General features: G+C 38.9%; 1 protein-coding gene across 1 annotated transcript; it reads left to right on the forward strand.

The window, feature by feature from the left end:
- Window positions 1-404: 404 nt before the first annotated feature.
- mlycd (malonyl-CoA decarboxylase) lies at window positions 405-12,856 on the forward strand. Its single transcript, XM_079466426.1, has 5 exons — window positions 405-1,069; window positions 6,248-6,360; window positions 6,444-6,600; window positions 7,521-7,673; window positions 9,860-12,856. The coding sequence occupies exons 1-5, from the start codon at window positions 524-526 to the stop codon at window positions 10,403-10,405; spliced, it is 1,515 nt and encodes a 504-aa protein (XP_079322552.1). The 5' UTR covers window positions 405-523; the 3' UTR covers window positions 10,406-12,856.
- Window positions 12,857-14,154: the final 1,298 nt, after the last annotated feature.

The following is a 14,154-nucleotide window of genomic DNA, read 5'->3' on the forward strand; positions in this document are numbered from 1 at the left end:
TTTATTTCAGTTATATTTAATGCTTCATATATAACCTTTTAAAAAGACCATACACTTCCTATTTTTAAATTGCTGCAAACCACTTATTTGATAAAATAAAATGGATTATATTCCACATTTGTAAACAAATCTTTGGTTTGCGTCCTGAACTCAGCTTGGTTGAGTTGGGCGGACACATTTTTACATATTAATATAATCCATTAATATTTGTACTTGTAGAAATCACAGAACCACAATAATAACTTAAAATGTAATTCATACAACGAAAACCCCACTACTGCTTTTTGTAGATTAAATTTCATCCACTTGAACAAAGCGCCCAGCTGCTTTAAAAGCTAAATATTCCTTTATTATCGTTGTGACAGCGCGTTGTATATTTAAACCATGAAATGCTGTGTTTATGTGTTGCGCATTTGATAGGTGCGCGGCCTCTTTAAGAGATACCGGAAGTGGTCGTCGTGCATTGTAACATTGTACACAGGGTTTATTTTGGTAGGCGTTTGTCCCATGCTTTCGGCGCGCAATGACACTATTCCATTTATATATACCCGTGCGCGCTTTCCTAAAGTCTTATCGCCACGCGGCTGTTTCAAAAACGGTTCTGGGGTTTAGGGCGTCGGAGTTGAGAAACATTTCTCCGTGCTCCTCCATCGCAAAGCACACTAGCATGGAAGCGATCTTGAGAAAGACGGTTGTCCCGTTGCCCACTTACGAGATGAGAGACAAATCTCCGCCTCCACCTGAATCAAACAGTATGGAGTTCATGCACTTTTACAAATGCCTGGAGAAAGAACAGAGACTAGAGTTTTTAGAGAAACTGTCTCATGATTTCGGAGTGGATCACAAAGGGGTCTCGGATCTGGCTGGAAGGTTGCTGGACCTTCAGGTGCGAGATTTAGCCACCATCCTGCAGGTAGAAGACAGGCTACGATACAGTCTAACACCCCGGTACCGACATCTGCTCTCGCACATCAGTAAGGTTCAGGGAGGCGTGAAGTTTTTGGTGGACCTCCGGGCAGATCTCATCGAATTTGCATCTTCAAAAATTTGTGACAGCTCACACATGAGGGTAAATACTCATATTTTTATTGTACCGTGATCTGTAATTGTCAAATGTAATCGCTTTGTCTTGTCGGATGCTGTCAGTGTGGACACTGCAATCCTTCCATGGCATTGGGTTGAGAGGTGGCATGAGGTCTTGTGATGTGCCCTTTCCCCTAGTTTGGATATAAGCTGTCTTTGGTTTCACAGGGCAGTAGTTTACGGAGACAGGTGACCTTTGTCCCATATTAGTTATTCAATCTGTGACGCAAATCCTATTGCGTAGGTTCCAAATATAAGCATATTTCTATTTATGACATGTCATTAAAGATTTAAATCATATGATGTACACCTGTACCTTATTATATATAGTTACATCCTTTTTTATTTTCCAACATATGTATTACAGATTAAAATACATTATAACGGTTTCTAAACCTGTCAGTAAAACAAACTAAATATTACTAACAATTTTTTCTATTATTTTGTTGTTATTTTGTTGTTTGATTCGGTTTTATTTACACATAGTTTGTGTATCTAGATTCAGAGATCTACGAATCTAGAGAGAGATACGTGTTAGCTTGCTTTCAGGTTACAACTTTAAAAATGTAAATTCAATTCAAGTTTGGATTCTGGTGAAGCCATTGCAGAAAGTAAACCTTTTAAATGACATTTTAACTGTGCTTTGGGACATTGTTTTATTGGAAAACAATTCTTCATACCAAGAACAAAGTTCTTTCCTCAGTTTATCCTCAATGATTTTTCAGTATTTGGCCACATCTGTGCTACCCTTAATAATAACACTTGTTCTAGTTTAGCCCAGTTTTAGGGTGCGTCACATGAAGTCTAGCAAACGCCAGGTGTGACACCGTTGGCCTTTCTCGAATGTGAGCTTCCTTAGTGGCTCTGACTCCTTAAGATAGGTTGAATCTGTGAAGTGCAAAGTGATCGTTGAAGTTTGGACTGTTTTCCATTTCAACGAAAGAAATGTGCAACTCTGTTTAGTGTTGTAGCTGACCTCTGGGTCTATTTCACACCACCTCTCGTCCTGATTCTCATTTTGTAAGCACTCAAGTCTCAATGCCTGGGTGGTGCTGTCTCTTTTTACACGGACTTCCAAGTGCTTCCTGCAAAGTTTGAAGTTTTGCCAATCCTTTTATTGCCTTTTCCAGCTTTTAATGTTATCTCAAAGTTCCACAGGCAGCGTCTTGGTCTTCATGGCAGCAGGGCAAATGTGATCTGCTTTTATGATGAAACTTCACACAGTCACTCATATTTATCTTACGAATAAACAATTAAACAGTTGAATTGAAAAAAATATATATACTTACCTGATTTACCTTACTGTTTACCATTTTTATTTCAACCTTGAAATGGTTTAGTGCCAAACAAATGAACAAATACTATGGTAGAATGCTATTCTGAACTCCTTCCAATCAATTATTTAGTATCATTGTATACTCTTCACTTTGTTTTAAAGCGTTTTTACCTTTTAGTGATTGTTAGCACATCTCGCTGTGTGCTTTACCACGCTTCACTTTCTCCATAATATTGTATTATAGCACATCCCTCAGGATGCTTCAAAGAGATGGCCTGGCTCATCTCCAGCACACTGGGCCTTGTCAGCATAGTCTTTTCGTCCTTTACATGCCTGAGTTATTGACAGTGGGTCAAATATCCCACTTTCTAGTGAGAATGTTTCCCAAAATTGTCCTGCACATCGAATAGAAAGTGCTTACTCAGCATAGGGGTTTATCTCAGTTCCCCTCTGAAGGAGGGTATTGAAACATCGCAGATTCTGAGAATTAGATTGTGTGCAAAAACTGACAATGCATGACATTACAGTCCAAATAATGAATCTTCGAATGAATAATTGTAAACTTTATTAAAGACACATTTATATGCTAACACATTTTTTTCGCCAAGTTATTATTCTTTGCTAATGGTTATTTATACATACATGGAAGTATTTCGAAAGAACATGAAGTAGGCTGTCATGAATTAATAAAAATAATAGTATACTTTAGAAAAGAAGCAAAGCTCCAATTATCTAGCTAATGTTAAAAATAGCATTTTTGTACTGTATGTCTATTAACATAAAACTAGATTAATAAATGCTCTAACAAGGTTTTGTTCATTGAATAATGCCTAAACCAGCATCAATGCTTTGAAACACCAGCTTCTATGTCTGAGCTCACCTTCTACCAGCCAGAGTGCTGAGGAGTAAAATGTATTAAAGTGACAATAATGGGTCAAGACAGAGACCAGCTAAAGCGCTGAGCATTGCAGTAAAATTAAATCACACGTCCTGAGCTCTCCTGAGAAGAATTATCAGGGTCCTGAAGAAACGTCAGTTCAAATCCCTGGCCAGGTGTATCTCTAGATATATAATCGATGAACGGACATAGCCTGTCTGGGCTTAAACAGGTGACCTGCAGAACTTCTAAAAGTCTGCATTGTATCTGACATTCAGCAAGCTTCTCTAGTGGTTTCAACGGAGCGATTTAGTATTTGCACTCAGAAATGCATTGTGCCATATTACAGAGACGAGACGTGCAATATTGGACTATTACTGACTCGTATTATAATTTCTTATGATTATTATTTAGTTATATGGATTAATCTGATTAAACCTGTCAAGAACATGTCTGTGACCGGGTCATATTTTACCTAATAAAGATCAAAAGGATAAGATGTTTAAAGATCCTATTTACTTTTTGCAATTTTTTTATGGCAAATCAGTTCTCATTACTGAATGTAAAAATATAATTCATACATTATGAGTGGTAGTATTAATTGTTGATTAATAACTATAACAATAACAATAATTGTGTGTGGGCAGAATTAACTTTTTAGCTGTTTTACATCAATTATGAAAAGATAAAGAGAAACATAAATAAAAATAATCATAAGCATTTGCAAAGTAAATCATCTGGATGCATTACAGTGATGAGAATGGCGCGTGGGATGTGCGTATTATTTGTTTTAAATAATGTCTTAATGGACCAGAAAATTGGCCTCATTTTGTAATTTGTTTGTATCTATTATTTGACATATCTAAAGGGGTCTCTGAGGTCTTTTGTTGCCTGAACATGAATGCATTTTGAAAAGCTTTAAAGCATTTTCATTCTAGTTTATTCTTGCAGGCCATTTTACCAAGCCACATTTAACATCCTAAGGCCCAGTTTCACAGACATAGCTTAGCTTAAGCTTGAATTAAGATATTTATATAGCTCTTATAAAAATACCATAGAAGAATACATTACTGGTGTACATCTCGAGACAAAACAATGGCACTGACGAATAATTTTGAGCAAGTTATATTCAGTCAAGACAGGTCACACATTCATTTTACTCTGGGACTAGCCTTAAGCCTTGTCTGCGAAACCGGGCCTATAAAATAATTTTCCTCAAATGTAAATTCAGGTTTTGGAATTGCTAACAGAAATATTCGAAAGCAACAGATGTCAGATTTCCTCCATTTGCCCCTGCCTGCCTTTTCTTTTCAGTCATGTCTGTAAAATGTAAAACGCCCAATTTTAGGTTCTGTTTGGGTGCAGCCATTGACACATCTTTGACATTTTTACTTCTTTTGTGCGTTGAAATTTTGCACTCCTGCCACAGTGAGCCCCATTCTCTGCCCTTTAAAATTTCAGCATGGCAAAGGTTTCGCAGAAGATTTTGGTCTTTGTATCTGCCTTGACGCTCAGTTTGGCGAAAGTTCGATGTCTTCCCTCTCTTATACACGCAAGAAAATATTCAAGAAAATAGTGTGGGACTTTTGAGTTATTGCCTGGAGCACCAACGCACATATCTAAGTTGGATTCCACTTAGTTTGCGTGGCCTCAGAGTAAATTCAGCCGTGTAAGCAAATACAAACCTCTACTGGGCAAAGACTTATAAATGCTTTTGGCGGCACTGAATTTGAAGGTAGAACATCGAATAAATGCTTAGAAGTAATTTCCCATACCGAAGAGGATTTTATGAGTTTAAAGTTAAGTGGAACTGTGACTGCTGGGGTGGCTGTGGGCTGCGGATTGCACTTCGTATAGCTGAGATAGACAGAAAAACAAAATGTTAAAGACTAAATCTCTACTTCAGGACCTGCTGGGCTGCTTTTCTCAACAACTATCCTGGTCACAGAGAGTAAACACTACAATTTAAACTTTGTTCATTTATTGTTTCACCAGGGTTGCTGAGACCTCTTTTAACGTAACATCACTTAGCTGCAAGCATTTATGCATGCATCGCATCTGTGCCATTAAATGCATATACAAAATCTTTTGCGGTACAGTAAGGTCAGTCTTCATGTGCATTACCTGTAGATGTGGCCTGGGGTTGCACAGATGTTTTTTTTTAAGGTTTGATTGACAGTGGCACAATTACTTGAATCGCATGCATATTTAGGACTGGCTACTGTGGCCACGGGTAGAATTTTTAAAGCAGCTCTCGTATAAGTGCACCGACTGCGACCATATATCTAGAAATATGTATGCATGCTCTGTTGCTCATCACCATTATGAAAGAAATCTGACCCTCTGGAGACAGCACAGTATCGTATCTCATGTGGGAGGAACATCTCTTTGATGAAATGGAACCATGTTTACCACAGAAATCTTTCCCCGTCCTTTTACGGATGCTAATAATGATCCATAAACTGTAATGTTTATTAAAAATAAACAAATGCTGCAGAGGGACACGAGAGCCTTCGGAATGTGTTCTGAAATGTCAGAAAATGGGAGTTTGTCCCGTTGGTTCACCGGTTCTGTGAGAGTGCTTGTGAGATACATATACATGTTGATGGAAATCGCACAGTTTGTAATTGGGCACCATTATGATCACGGCTGAACTTTTGAAAATCATTGTTTTGCACAAAATGATATAAAAGTGAACATATTTCACACCTCTGCGCACTTTTGTTCTTTCTATGAGTGCCACTTATAACATAATTGAACAGTTCTTGTGCCAAAACCATAATAATTTAGTTTTATGACCATTTTCAGTGCTCCATCTGACCTTTAGAATTACAGCTTTTGTTGCTACTGTACCTTTAAGACTTATGTTGCCTCTATGCAGTTCCATATGTCATTTTCTGGAAGCCTTATTTCTACTCTTTAATTTTCTGCTGGAAACTTCTGTTATACCTGCTGGTTTGTATGTTATTTTTTTGTTCACCCTTCCGTGTTTGTGTACCTTTGTTTGGTAGGACCTAAACAGCACTTTGAAAAGTCTTCTCTCAGAATGGTTCTCGGTTGGGTTGCTCCATCTCGAAAGGATTACGTGGCAGTCCCCATGCGAGATCCTTCAGAAGATCAGCCAGTAAGAGCTATCTCATGCATTTACGTATATGCCTTGTTGTTCACCTCACCTCTCGGACACCTGTTCACCGCCTCTTCTTATAGATATGAAGCGGTTCACCCGGTGAGGAACTGGACGGATCTCAAACGCAGGGTCGGGCCGTACAGGAGATGCTACGCCTTCACTCACGCTGCCATGCCTGGAGAACCGCTGGTGGTGCTGCACGTCGCCCTCACTGAGGAGATAGCAAATAACATCCAGGTAAATGCTAATAGAAACTGCATATGTTATCAAGAAGAATGGATAATGACTTGATGATCTTTAAACTCAGACTGTTTATCCCTGAGGTGAAATTCAGGTGCGAACATCAGTAACATCAACTTTAAAGTAAACACCATGGTACATAAACTTAGTGCAGTCAAACATAGCAGAACAAATCATAGAGTGTGGTAGTTAAACGCACAAAATAAATGCATTATTGGGTGTGTGAATGGGAAAAGTGACCTTACATTATTATTCTTTAAAGTACTGGAGCTTAATAAAAAGAGCTGTGCTAAAATGTGAAGGACACCTAAATAACCATGAATCACATTGTTAGGGAACTAAATCTGTACCAGCATTGTTCAGGGAAAACAGAATCTGAACAATGAATCCTTAAAGGGATAGTTCACTCCGAAATGAAAATTCTTTCATCATTTTCTCACAACACAACAGAAAATGTTTTAAAGACTATGGCCCTCATTGGCTTCCATTGTATGGACACAAATCCACTCCTCAAAAAAAGTCATACAGGTTTTAAACAACTTGAGTGAAAAAAGTTTTGTGTTAACTATCCCCTTAAAGTGAAACATAATCTGAACCAGAATCAGAATTGAAAACAGGATCAATAAATTGCTCACAAGTCCCACTACCTGCTTATTATTGTAGCTACCAGCATTGAAGATGATGCAGGCAATTAAGGAGACGTATTCTGTTTTCTCTTAATGATTTAGGCAGGTGGGACCCCAACAGGCACCATGGTGAAGTAAAAAGGGGAATAAAGGTGCTCCAAAAATGTGCCCAGAAGGCACGCAATTATTTATTATGGGCTCCAATTCTGCCACCATTCTATCAGGCTTCTCCTCAGCCTCTAGAGTCCAGGGACCGTCTATTCATTTACTGTGTGCCTCTTGTTTTCCCAGAGCATTGTGAGAGAGTTTGCCACTCTGGATGCGAATGAGGATGTGAACAAGATCAAAGCGGGAATCTTCTATTCCATCTCCTCCACTCAGGCGGGGCTGCAGGGGGTGGAGCTTGGAAATTACCTCATCAAGAGGGTGGTCCGAGAGCTGCGGGTAGGCACACGCATAGAGATGAAACTAAATGAGAATACAGTCGAATAAATAAAAAATCTATTGACACAAATTTTCTTAGCTGTATAAATAACATGAATATTTATGTAGAAAACTTGGTGTAAAACTAATTAATTATAATAAATATTTTAAAATAAAAATGTAAAAGCACGAATAAATTATTTAAAATAATAATAATAATAACAACAATAAATTATCATTATTGAATATAAACAATTCATAAATAAATGAAATTATAATGTTTTAATGATTTTATCATTTTAAAACTTCATGTTGTTGATGGCATGCAGCTTTTTTGTTGTGGAAAACAAAAGACAGAACGTTAAATATTATCAGCCTCAGTCCCCTTCACTGTAATTGCATCTCTGTTCATACAAGGAAAGTAAATAGTAACTGTCCTGTACGCTGTCTTGTTTTTTATCTGAAACAAGAAAGTCATATGGATTAGGAACAACATACGGGCGAGTAAATAACAACAGAATTTACATTTTTGGTGAACTATTCCTTTTAATACCCTATAATCTCTTTTGCCATACAGTGCCACCTAGAGCCAAATGTGGTCCTTTAGCAAATCTTTCTAGCTTGAAGGTGGAAAAAGGAAGGCAAACTAATACAATTTCATCTGTCACCCTCGATAACACGAAGAGAGAGGATACGTGGCATGTCACAGCGCTCTCTCCTCTTTACTAGATGGAGCCGGAATTAAACCGAGAGAAAAAACCCAAGAGCCTCTCAGGTTTATAGATTCAGATGAGTTTTGCTTCAGTGGAAATGCTGCTGAAACAAAGTGCTAGGTGGCTGCCTGTGTAATAGAGGTTAACTCCGGTAAAGAGCTCTCTGTCGAGGTCGGTGGCTGATTTACGCAGATGAGAGTATGAATGTTGTAGAGTGGAATTGGGCGTGAGATGGAAATGGAGGGCGGATAGATATTATCTCATGCAAATTGTACATGTTGATGTTGTGGGCTTGTGTTTGTGCAAGGTATAGAATGCTTACAAAAATGTAACAATTTTGGGCCAAATGCCATTTTATGTTTATAGTAACAATATCAAGAGTAACTGTGGTTATCATTGTACGTTGTAAAGAGATATAGCATATCGTGGATCGATTTTTGTCGTAAAGGTGCTCTGAAAGAAGTATTAAGTACCTGGGAGAGCAGAGCTTATCCTGTTGCTGAAGACAGAAGGAAGGTGACTCGCCGTGCCACGGGGGACGGTCGGTGTGATGGATGGATGATAGATGAGAAAAAGAGGTGGAGAAAGGTCACAGTGTGATTTAGGAGAACAGGAGGAGGGTTACGTTGTCTTTCAGCAGAATACTCAAGGGACCTTTTCCGCACTCACTTTTTATCTTATAATCCCCCCCCTTCCTCGTTCTTGCGTTCTGTTCTCTCACTCTGCGTAGCTTTAAAGTTGCTGACCAACGTTTTACAGTAAATTGAGTTGAAGAATGAAAAGTGACCCTTGGACATGCTTATCTTCCTTCACTTCTGCCTGTCTGAAGGAATGATGCATGGCAAAGAACGAGAGAGAGGGGACTTAAATGATGGACTTGAGATGTGAAAGACTTAAAATCTCTGATCCTCTGGGGCCAGTCTGACACGTTCGGTTTGTTCAGTACTTCCTCCTAGTTGAATGTGGACAGAAGAGAGAGAAAATGAGTGTGTCCTTGCCCTTGTGGGGGAAGAGAAAGAGACACAGTGGACTTGTTCAACAAGGCTTTTAAATTGGTACAAATGGAGTGTGTGGGATAGAAAATAAATGGGGAAGAAAAAGAATGAGGAGAAAGAGAGTATACATGAAGATTAATATTATATTATATACTGTATATGTAATTACATATACCAACCAATGACTCAATCCACCCCTCCCACCACAGAACTAAGATATCGTCGTTTTTTGCCAAAGGAGATAACGTATTTACGAAACGCACTCTGTAACTGTCCTTGTAGGGCTACTGTAGAAACAACATGGCGAATTCCATGTATGGGGACCCGTGGTGTTTATAGATAAATTGCTCCTAAGTTAATACAAGATCTTTATTCACCTCTGAAGACATAGTTATGTATATTATATTGCAATCCTGTCAATAGATACTCCAAAAAAATGACACATTGGACCTTTAAGTGGTTTTGTATATTACATGTGTCTGTTCACCTTTCTGTGCAGAGTGAGTTTCCCCACATGGCCCAGTTCTCCAGTCTATCTCCCATCCCCGGCTTCACCATATGGCTTCATGGAGTTCTGGCCCAGCACAAGAAAGAAGGACGTGCCACAGAGCTCCTCTCCGAGCAGGAGTGGATGCAGGTGGAGGACGTGACGGGAGCTGCCCCAGGTGCCCCGGCTGTGGAGGCCCTGCGCCGGCTCATCAGTACCAGCGAGTGGATTCGTTCAGAGCGCCTGGTCCGCGCTCTCGAACCTGTGCTAATGCGGCTTTGCGCTTGGTACCTGTATGGAGAGAAACGACGGGGCTACGCCCTAAACCCGGTGGCTAACTTTCATCTTCAGAATGGCGCCACCATGTGGAGGCTGAACTGGCAAGCGGACACCAGCCCACGGGGAATCGCCAATTCCTGCGGCATAATGGTTAACTATCGCTACTTCCTGCAAGAGACTAGCACGAACAGCGCCGTCTACTTGCAGAATAAAGTCATCAAGTCTTCGGAGCAGGTGATGGGCCTGGTGTCACAATTCCAGAAAAACAGCAAACTCTGATGTTATTTTGGGTTTGTGGACAGATTTGATAAATCTGCCGTTACCAGACAAATGCGATAAACTGGCGAGGACAGAACTAGAGCATCTCAATGGCAGGCTAATTTGGAGACGGACAGTTCTATTTTGTCTTTCAGAAAGAAAGTCCAATGTTAGCGTGATTTATTTCTGTTACCCAGCATGCCACTTGGGTGATGTCATAGATCTTTTGTCATTTTTCAGGTGTGCCAAATATCCACTCATTTTTAATGAAGGGATAATTGTCCAAATGAGTCTATTTTCTTTAGTCCTTTTCTTCTGGAGAGCGCCAGCAGCGTTTGAAAAGCTGCTAGCTGATTCTGATGGGGACATACGTTACACTTTGAAAGACTGAAAGTAATGAAGCGGGAAGAATCTATCAGACCCTGTCATGTCTTTGCCTTCTCAGCGTGTGTATGTAAGAAAGCGTGCCAGAGCGAGTGAGCTGAAGCTGCTGTAATAGATGATGTTTTGATTCCTTCATTAGTGTTGTCTGCTCACACGTGCCTGTACAAATGCACAAATGCACCTTATTTATGGAGGTAAAGTTTCGAATAAAATTCAGCTTACCTTCCAAAACTGAATGTTTTTGTTGTGAACATGATGTGCTATCTCCGTACAGCATGCTACAATCTCTGGACGATGCGGTTTGATTACTTTCGAGCGATGGAAAATGTTCAAACATCTTTTAAAAAAGACACAGAACAGTATGCTATCACATTTGGCCAGATCCCTTCCCTGGCGGATCTACTGGCAGTGTTTTAAGATTTAGCACTCTCCAACAAGCACTTTATTCCTCTACGACTGCTCTCTCTAGTGTCTGATAAGAGACTGACATGTTCAAGTAAGCCCCTTTATTTTTTCTCTATTGTTGTGTAAAATATATTGAAGTTGACTGTTAAATTGCATTTTTACTCTCATGGGTGACGCACGTCTTCCAGCCCTGAATCATGCCCTAGAAACTAATGAAGCGGGAACATTTTAAATGAAGATTAAATTAATTGATGACAAATTTATGATGGACACTTAGAAAGACCATGGAGTGGAAATGGAACAAGCGGACAACAAAGGATGCCCTTTAGAAACTCCTACAATGAGTGGTGAGGTAAAACACGTTAAGTCGCATGCTCAAAGCTGGATCGCCTTACTACTCTGCTTTGAATGAAATGCACGGGTTGCCATTGCAACTTAGAATAGCATCCACAGTGACGTTCAAATAGAGTTCGTTTTGCCTGAATCTGAGGCTTATTTAGCAGAAAATTCTCCTGAACCAGTTCTGCATTATTCAGTGATATTGGGATATGTGAAGCGACGCTCGGTTCAATTGAATGGCCTCTCGTTTTTACGCTCTCGAAACACTGTAATGGATCATCAAATGAAATATAAAGAGTCCTGATATTTTTAACCATTCAGGAGTCGACTTTTCTCCACGGGTAAAATGAATGCCCACCATAGTTATTAGGTACAAATAGTAGTGCGCATGAATTCAGCTAGGGATTATGGCCTAATAAATGTGTTTACTGTGCTGGTAGCGCTACTTGATAAAGATTGTGTGATTTGGGGATTTACGGGGCGACTCGTGGATTACCAAAGGTGTTGCTCATCAAAGATACTTTTGTTCTAGAGTGTTACAAACAAGTATCAGCCACTTGATATTCACATCACATGGCTGGTTTGTAGACACGCGCGTGCATAGAATATTAGAATACTTTTTTTAAATAAACTATTGTTGAAAATGTCTAGTCATCAGCTAAAGTTATGTCAATGTGAAAAAATTATATGATAATTTACACGAATTAAAGTTTCAGAGCACATACGGCTATTGATTTGTTCAGCATATTTGTTAAGATTATTAATAGGTTCTATTGCGTAAAAGATAATTTGCATAAGAAAAAAAATCACCTCCGTTCTGACAGACTGACATACTGGATCTAAACCAGACCTCCAGACGTCAAAGAGCGTGACACAGTGACCTGGAAGATTAAGCACAACAAGTTAATCAACACCGCTGCAGCTGCTAGCCAACAACATTAGCGTTTTAGGGCCAATTTGTTAATATGCAATTACGGGCTGGATGGATTTGGAGGCACTTTACACCCTTTCTAATAGCTGTGATCTTGCCATTGCAGTTAAGTAAAGCACATGCTGAACAATGTCCTATTGCCTCCTTGCAAATTTCCAACGACACATTAATCAATTTACTGTTTGATTGTCATTCTTATAGATCCCACAACCACAAAATAAGGAAATTCCCATTTACCATATTGATATTGTGCTTCCCGAGGTCTTGAGAACCATTTTAATTGAGAGACAGTAGCTTGCAGGCTGCTCATAAAATGCATGTAGAAATATGAGCATACGTTGAAATGAGCAAATATGTGTTCAATACTTCTGTGAATGAATACTTAAGTCTTTAAATAAAAGTCTTTGACGCATGCACAGGATTTTTACTGAAAAGGTTACCTTGAAAGACGGCTTAGTCTGAAAAAGAAAGGGGAGGGAGGGTAGCGAGTGGGAAAAGGGGATTTTACTGTCTTTTGATAAGACTATGGAACCGCTCATGTGTGTAAAGGAAATGAAAGGAAAGGTAAAAGTGTCCCTTCATTCATTTAAACGTCTGGAAAAAATGACTTATATTGTGCAACGTGGCGTTTGAAAGAGCTTTATTACTCAGTTTTAAAGGTTTTTATTTCAACACTTCAGGTCATCCCCATACTAAACATTTGAAGTGCCAACCTTTATATTGTTGACTAGCATTTCTTTCTTTGTGTGAGCTGTGATGAAATATTTCACACTTTGTGGGGAAAAATTCTCGATTATTTCTTTTGAAAGGTGGGTTTCAAGTATGCTACATCAGATACATCAAAGAACTCTGCTACTCATTTTAAAGGGATACTCCACCCAAAAAATGAAAAATCTGTCACGAATTATTTACCCTATAGTTGTTCCAAACATTTCTTTGTTCTGTTGAACACAAAGTGAGATATTTTCGGAATAATGTGTAACCAACATTGGAACCATTGACTGCCATAGTAGGAGAATTTTAAATAATCAAAAGTGATTCTTTTTTTTCAATTTATTATTATTATTGATTTCCTACATTCCTCATAATAGCTTCTTTTGTGTTCAACAGAACCAAAAAAGAACTAAAAAATGTTGTAGTCAAAGGTACCTGAGAATTGTTGGTTGCTAACATCATTCCAAATATATTTCTTTGTGTTCAATCGAACAAAGAATCTACACATGATTGGAAGAACCAGAGGACGAGTGATTCATGACAGAGTTTTCATTTTTGGGTGGGGTATCCCTTTAAGCTTTTCAAGAAGACTAATGTACTTGCTTTGAATGCAACTGGCGCACTTGAATATTTTGGATTGCGATGTTTCATCCAATAAATCATGTCTGATCTTTTTAGTTTAATAAATTCACTAACAAGCATGATATATTTTAATCTCAATGACAGGCAGATGAATATTAAAAACCCTTTTCTAAATACATTAAGGTCATGTGACCCAAAGTGTAGTTTACTTGATTAAAGAGACGTCACAGCGCACTTCCCCACTCTTCCCTTATTAAAAACGTTTGCTCCGTTTCGCTCTGCAGCCGTAAGACGAACTGCTACAAAAGATTCAGTTTGTCTGCTTCACTGACGATCCATTAAAAAGCCTTTTTCAATGTGCAAGTCTCATTTTTATCAATATCGCAATGATTACTGGCAGATGTTGGCCCGGTGG

The sequence above is a fragment of the Barbatula barbatula genome (assembly GCF_947034865.1).
Source record: "Barbatula barbatula genome assembly, chromosome: 10".
NCBI lineage: Eukaryota > Metazoa > Chordata > Actinopteri > Cypriniformes > Nemacheilidae > Barbatula > Barbatula barbatula.